Genomic DNA, 7,649 nt, shown 5'->3' on the forward strand with positions numbered 1-7,649 from the left:
TCTGGCTCATAATAAATATTGAGGGGAAAAATCATAAGTAGAATTCACACTCTTAGATTCTGTGAGTTAGTGGAAACTGCACTGCTGATTTTTCTGGGTGACCTGAGGCAAGTTTGGTTTTTTTTTTTTTTTGGTACCAGGAATTGAACTCACAACATTGCACTTGTCAGCCAGGCACTTTGTTGCTGAGCTATGTCCCTGGCCCTAATTTTTTTCTTTTAAGGTGATGGGCTTGAACCCTGGATCTTGTACATGCTAAGCAAGTACTCTACCGTTGAGCTATACCTCCACCCCTTTAACTTATTTATCTGGAAAAAAGTTGTTTGGCTTAAATGAGATCCTCATATTGTGAAATTTAAATGAAATAATGGGAAAGTACTTTTAAAAACATAAAACTAAAAATGTAATGCATTACTATTAAGAAAAGTGTGTATTTGATACTGGGAATCCAACTCAGGACTTCACACTTGCCAGGAAGGCACTGTACCACTGAGCTATATCCCTGGCATTAGCACTATTTTATCTCCTTACAGTTGGAAATACAAAACACTTAACTATACAGGCTGGGCATGGCGGAGCACACCTGTAATCCCAGCACTCAGGAGGCTGAGGCGGGAGGATTGTTGCAAGTTCAAGACCAGGCTGGGCTACAAAGTGAGCTCAAGACCAGCCTGAACTGCACAGTGAGACCCTGTCTCAAAAACACACACACACACAGAAAAAAACAGTTAACTATTTCCACAAAAATTTCAGTCAAATTCTTCTCAATTATGAAAGACTTAGATTTACATTTTGTTACTACTACTGCTGCTGCTGCTGCTGAGGATTGAGCCCAGGGTCTTGTACCTGCTATACATTTTCTACTACTGAGCTGTAGCTCCACCCCCTATCCTATCTGATTTCTAGGAGGAAGCCCATCTTTATATAATTTTACTATTTTTTTCTTGTTTTAGATGGCCAAGATCTCTGCGTAATGTGGTAGAAATCTTTAAGTGTGGAACACTGAGCAGGAGCTTTACCATTGGCTGGTCAAGAAGGAAGAGGCAGAATGTTTGCATTGTTACACCATAGAGTTCAAACTTTGGAAGACTTGGGTTGAGCGGTATCATTTACTCTGCGAGTGATCATGCCTTTACCTGTCCTCGGGGATGATCACAAACTGATGAAGCATGCTTTAGGTTCTATGAATTCAGATTACATTGTTTTCCAGATGCCCTGGCAGCTGGTACAGGTAAGATTGGGTTGAATTTTGGGGGAATGGCAGAAGGGAAAGAACCCACCCTTTGTGCTTTCTAGTACTTTCTGTTTTACATAAACATGTTCATGTAGAAATTTGGTTAACTAGCTAGGCACAGCATGCACCTGTAATCCTAGCTGTTTGGGAACTGAATCAGGAAGATCACTGATTTGAGCCCAACCTGGGTAATTTAACAAGACTCTGTTTCAAAACAAAAATTGTGAAAGGGCTAGGGATGTAGTTTAGTGCAAAGGCCCTGGGTTCAATCCAGAAAAAAAAGAGAAGAAAAAGAGGAAAAGAAAAAAGAGATTAGGTTAATTAAGTTCAGTTGTTGTATAAAACAGGTCTAATGTGGAGAAATACTTTGAATGAGATGCCCAAAGTATGAATCAATTAAAAAGCAAAATAAAAGATAGATAATAGGGAAATAGGTCTTTTTAAAAATTTTTATTTTAATTTTATGGGGATGTTTTGCTAGTGAGAAGAGGCCCAAGAGATGAAGGGAGGGAGGAGGGAAAGGTGGAGAAGGGAAAATAAAAAGCATTAGGATGTATTATGTACATATACCAGCTCTCCACAATGAATGTAATCATTATGTACTGTACCATGTACTAATAACTTTTGTTTAAGCAGAGAAATACTGCCAGAAGTGGTGGCACATGTCCGTAATCCCAGTACTTGAGAGGCTGAGGTAGGAGGATCACTGCAAGTTCAGGGCCAGCCTGGGCTACACAGTGAGTTCAAAACTAGCCTGAACTACATAGTGAGACCTTATCTCAGAGAGAGAAATACTTTGGTTGCTACAGTAGGATTTTTAAAAAAAATACAGATATGGAAAGCATGCCAGCCTGCGGAGATAGCTCGGTGCCACAGCACCTTCCTGGCAAGAGCAAGGTCCTGAGTTCAATTTCTGGTACAGAAAAAAAAAAAGCATGCTGGGCATGGTAGCACATGCCTGTAATCCTGAGTCAGGAGGCTGAGTCAGGAGGATCACTGCGAGTTTGAGGCCAGCGTGGGCTACAAAATGAGCTCGAGACCAGCCTGAACTGCATAGCAAGACACTGTCTCAAACAGACAAAAAAAAAAAAGAGAAAAGCAAAGTTTCCTTCACTTTTATTTTGTTTTAAAAATAAGTTTATGTTGTTTAGTGGTGTGATTTGAAAATGTTGGATAGCTTCTTTACATTTTACTTTCTATACCAAGTGTGGCTTTTAACTTTCAACTTTTTTTGTGTGTGAATGTGTGCTTATGCTGATGGGCTTGTCTTTCTAGGGCTTATGAAAAATGGAACCACACTCTCTGCGGACTAAAGTCCCAGCCTTCTTATCTGATTTGGGGAAGGCCACTTTGAGGGGAATCAGAAAGTGTCCCCGATGTGGCACGTACAATGGAACCCGGGGACTGAGCTGTAAGAACAAGACCTGTGGGACCATTTTCCGCTATGGTGCCCGGAAGCAGCCTAGTGTCGAAGCTGTCAAGATCATCACCGGCTCCGATCTGCAGGTCTACTCGGTGCGGCAGAGAGACCGCGGCCCTGATTACCGATGCTTTGTGGAGCTCGGTGTTTCAGAGACGACAATCCAGACTGTGGATGGGACGATCATCACTCAGCTGAGCTCCGGACGGTGTTACGTCCCTTCCTGCTTGAAAGCTGCCACCCAAGGTGTTGTGGAAAACCAGTGCCAGCATATTAAGCTGGCAGTGAACTGCCAGGCGGAGGCCACCCCTCTGACCCTGAAGAGTTCCGTCCTGAACGCCATGCAGGCCTCCGCAGAAACCAAACAGACCATCTGGCAACTGGCCACGGAACCCACAGGTCCTCTGGTGCAGAGGATCACTAAAAACATCTTGGTGGTAAAATGCAAGGCAAGCCAGAAGCACAGTTTGGGGTATCTGCATACATCCTTTGTGCAGAAAATCAGTGCCAGAAGCTTGCCTGAGCGTCGTTTCTTCTGCTCCTGCCAGACTCTGAAATCACACAAGTCGAGTGCCTGTAAGGACGACGCAGCCCAGAGATGCATTCATTTCTTTGCTTGCATCTGTGCCTTTGCCAGTGATGAGACTTTGGCTCAGGAATTCTCAGATTTCCTAAATTTTGATTCCAGCGGTAGGTGGTATGATTGACACAGTTACTCTTTTTTTCTAAAATGGCAATGGAAGAGGTACTCTGATGCTTTTGGAGATGGCCCTAGCAACATTCAGAAACAGTTAGATGATTCAGGTGAAAAGCATTTTCTTCATTTAACCCCAATCAGCACACTTGCATCAAGGTTGGTTTGTGCTTGGATTGTTGAAATTCATGATCAAGAGACTTGGGTGTTTTTGTTGAGATCATGAATCTAGCAAAGTTAGCTCTACCTCGATTTTGTTGTTCCACAGATGACCTATGTTAGCAAAAACTAAGAACAAAAAAATCCCTTTGATTTTGGCTTAATTTTTATCTCTGAAGATGAGAAAAATTAACACCTGCTCGTTAGACCATAAAGGTTTCTTCATTAACTCTTTTGTTATCACTGAAATATTTTTGCCTTGTAGGCACTTTTTTTTTAGTGGTACTAGGAACTTAACCCAGAACCTTCGCACTAAGCTACAGTTTCATCCTTTTCATTTGTTTTGTTTTTTTTTTTATTTTGTGACAGGATCTTGCTAAATTGCCCATGATGAACTCAAATTTGCTACCCCCCTGCCTCAGCCTCCGGAGTGCTGTGATTACAGGCCTGTACCTCTACACCCAGAACACTGAACATTTAATTTTTGTTCTTAGGGATTTTGTTTATGTTTTGCGCAGAACTTGTCTTTTTCCTTTTTTTTTGCAGAGCTGGGAATTGAACCCTGGACCATGCACATGCCAGCCTGGTTCTCCACCATTGAGCCCCAGCCTCAGCCCCTTTTTTATTTCTTAATGATCTTTATTTTAACTGGCAGCAGATCCCAACTTTTTACTTTTGCACTACTTTATAGAGCCTTCTATCAAGTTAATATTTTATGAACAAAAGCACTATTTTGGTGGAGTCATTGAGTGAACTTGTTTTAAAGCAGGCAATCTCTCCATCTTTCATTCTGTGGATTTAGAATTTTATAAATGAATTTTTATCTAGATGGGGCTCTCACTTTTGGATAGTGTCACAATTCACAAATCTTTTATTTTTTTAGGTCTTAAAGAGATTATTGTGCCCCAATTAGGCTGTCATTCAGAGTCAGCTGTATCAGCTTCTGAGTCTACTGCCTCTAAACCGAAGAAGAGGAAAAAGGAAGAAGTATCTGGTAAGAGCTGTTCTGTTTCTCTGTTTGGTGGTTTGTCGTTGGAGACTGTTTTATGTTTTTCCCTGAATCTCAGAAATTATAAAAAAAAATTTGTGTTCTTATGGGTTTTGTTTTTGTTTTATGCAGTGCTGGGGATTGAGCCTGGGGCCTCACACATGCCAGGCAAGTACTCTACTACTGAACTATGCCCCCAGCCCTTCTTATGGTTTTCTTTTTTCCTGAAAATATTTTACCTCCACTGATAATTCTTTGTGAATTTAAAAGTTAGCTCTGCTGTAAAATATGATGCATCCAAGTTGCATTTTTATTGTATATATGTTTGTTCATCCTGTAGGCATTCAGACTAATTGTGTACCTTTATCTGCCTTCGGATGGTATGAAGTTTTGTTTCACAAAACACTTAAAAAGAAAAACACCTGTGGACTGGAAGTATAGCTCAGTGGTAGAGCACATGCTCAGCATGCATGAGACCTGGGATCATTCCCCAGCACCAAGTAACTTGGGACAGTAGTTATATTTCCCACCTTCATTTAGAAACACAGTTTATTGTTTGTAGTTTGTTCTTTGGGTGTCTGTGTATATATGTGTAGATAAATAAATAGCTATTCCTCAATTTATGATATTTATATCCTGCTAATCCTATCATAAATTGAAACTACCATGAGTTGGAAAATTCATGGAACACACCTAACCGATCAAACATCAGAGATAACAACACAGAAGATCAGCTGTTTCTCCTTGTCATCTCACGGCTGGCTGAGATCTGGGGCTCACTGCCGCTGTTTAGCATTGTGAAGGAGTATTATGTCGAATATTACTACCTTAGGAAGAGATTGAAATCCAGCAATTGGCTGGGGATTTAGCTCAGCGGCACAGCACCTGTCTGGCAAGTGCAAGGTCATGAGTTCGATTCCCTGTACTGGAAAAAAAAAAAAAAAAGAAATCCAACATTTGCACTGTAGTTTCTACAGATAGGATGGCTTTTGTGCCATTGTACAGTCAAAAAATTTTAAGTGAAACGATTACAAATCAGGGACTGCCTATACACACAACACATATGTTAAATTTAAATACTTAGTGCGGGGTATGGTGGCACGCACTGTAATCCCAGCACTTGGGAGGCAGAAGCAGCAGAACGAATTCAAGGCCAGCCTGAACTGCGTAGTGAGACCCTGTGTAAAAAAATAAATAAACCAGTAAATAAATAAATACATTAAAATACATTAAAAATAAATTTAAATGCCTAGTGTCAATTAAAGACTAATATAAATCAACATGAAAATGCTGAAGTACCTTAGTAGATCAGTGTCAAGAGAACTAGACTCTAAACAAAATGAAAGTATTACCCGGTCCACGCATGTGGGCCAATCAGCAAACTCACTGTAAACAGAGTAATGAAAGCATTTTAGAAATACAAAATTAAAATAACCATCGCTACCAGGTTAGCAAAGAGTTTTTAAATGATGAGACCATAAGCAAAAGTGACATCCTGGCTCTTGGTCATGGCTAATGTTGTGTAAATTATTATAACCACTTTCAAAAATAGCTTATGGCCAGGCATGGTGGCACACACCTGTAATCCCACCACTTCAAAAGCTGAGGCAGGAGGTTCACAGTGAGTTCAAGGCCAGCCTGAACTATATAGTGAGACCCTGTCTCAAAAACCAAAACAGCTTGTGGTATCTGTTAAAAACCTTAAAATGAGCCAGGCATGGTGGTACACACCCGTAATCGCCAGCACTTGGGAGGATGAGGCAGGAGGATCATTGCTAGTCCGAGACCAGCCTGGGCTACAAAGTGAGCTCAACGCCAGCCTGAACTGCATAGTGAGAGCCTGTCTCCAAAAAACAAAAACAAAAAAACCTTAAAATGATCGGGTGTTATAGTATATAATTGTTACCTTAGACTTGGGAGACTGAGATGGAAGGATCATGAGTTTCAGGCCAGCCTGAGCTACATATCGTGACTGTCAAAAAGAAAACTTAAAATGGTCTTCCAATAGGGAATATTGCTGCAAGTGGATCAGCTGGACTCATGCACAAAAGTTTTGATGCCAGGAAGTTGGAGAAAGATGGAGAAACAAAATGTGGTTATTTTGTTGCTGTAGAGAAGCAGTTCTAGCAGCAATGAAGCACAAGCTGTTCAGCCGGGTGTGGTCGCCCACACCTGTAATCCCTACCACTTGGAAGGCTGAGGCAGGAGGATCGTTGTGAGTTCAAGACCAGCCTGGGCTACATAGTGAACTCAAGGCCAGCCTGAACTGCATAGTGAGACCCTGAGTCAAAAAGACAAAAAAAGAAAAAAAATAGCACAAGTTGTTAAAATGTTCAGGAAAGGGCTAGGGATGTAGCTCAGTGGTGCATCGCCTGCCTGGCAAGCATGAGGCCCTGAATTCAATTCCCAGTACCAAAAAAGAAAATAGTGAAAAAAGGACCAAAAAAAGAGAAATCTACAGTCACTTTAGGCTGGGTGTGGTGGCGCACACCTGTAATCCCAGCACTCGGGAGGCTGAGGCAGGAGGATTGTTGCGAGTTCCAGACCAGCCTGGGCTACAAAGTGTGCTGAAGGCCAGCCTGAACTGCATAGCAAGACCCTGTCTCAAAAAGACAAAAAAAAACAGATAAAATAAAATAAAATAAAATGTTCAGGAAAACCTGAAATTCTTAGGCAGGGGGCGGGCGGGGGGGAATGTTTCTACCTTTTGATTGATTTTTGTAATTCCATTTCTAAATAATATTTTTAGGGAAATAATCCTTGGTATGGAAAAAACATTTTTTCCAAAGATGTTCATCTTATGATTATGTACAACACTGTGTTGAAAATATTATAAATAGATACACTGGGTATAGTTAAGTGAGCCGTCATAAAGCTGTTTTGCCATAGAATGATAGGCAGCTGTTAAAAGTTACAATAAAGACAGAGCATGGGGGCACATACCTGAGTCCCAGCACTTGAGAGGCTAAGGCAGGAGGACTGCAAGTTCGAGGCAGCCTGGGGCTGGGGATACAGCTCAGTGGCACAGTGCCTGCCTGGCAAGTACGTGGTCCTGAGTTCCATTCCTGGCACACAAAAAAAATTAAAAAATAAGAACAAGGCCAGCCTGGACTCACAGTGAGACCCTCTCTCAAAAAAAGAAAAAAAAAAAAAA

General features: G+C 41.3%; 1 protein-coding gene across 6 annotated transcripts in view; it reads left to right on the plus strand.

The window, feature by feature from the left end:
* LOC102008871 (chromosome unknown open reading frame, human C2orf42) overlaps positions 1–7,649 on the plus strand; it is a 42,656-nt gene that overhangs the window by 13,556 nt on the left and 21,451 nt on the right. For 4 of the 6 annotated variants that reach the window (XM_005385627.2, XM_013514642.1, XM_005385629.2 and 1 more), the window contains exons 2-5: positions 954–1,231; positions 2,510–3,344; positions 4,391–4,501; positions 4,628–4,663. In XM_005385627.2, coding sequence (XP_005385684.1) covers positions 2,522–3,344; positions 4,391–4,501; positions 4,628–4,663 — 970 coding nt within the window. In that variant the 5' untranslated portion in view covers positions 954–1,231; positions 2,510–2,521. The remainder of the gene's footprint in view (positions 1–953; positions 1,232–2,509; positions 3,345–4,390; positions 4,502–4,627; positions 4,664–7,649) is intronic. The other 2 variants (XM_005385630.2, XM_013514644.1) reach the window with 1 other exon arrangement.

The sequence above is a fragment of the Chinchilla lanigera genome, unplaced genomic scaffold (assembly GCF_000276665.1).
Source record: "Chinchilla lanigera isolate Chin_1 unplaced genomic scaffold, ChiLan1.0 scaffold00023, whole genome shotgun sequence".
NCBI lineage: Eukaryota > Metazoa > Chordata > Mammalia > Rodentia > Chinchillidae > Chinchilla > Chinchilla lanigera.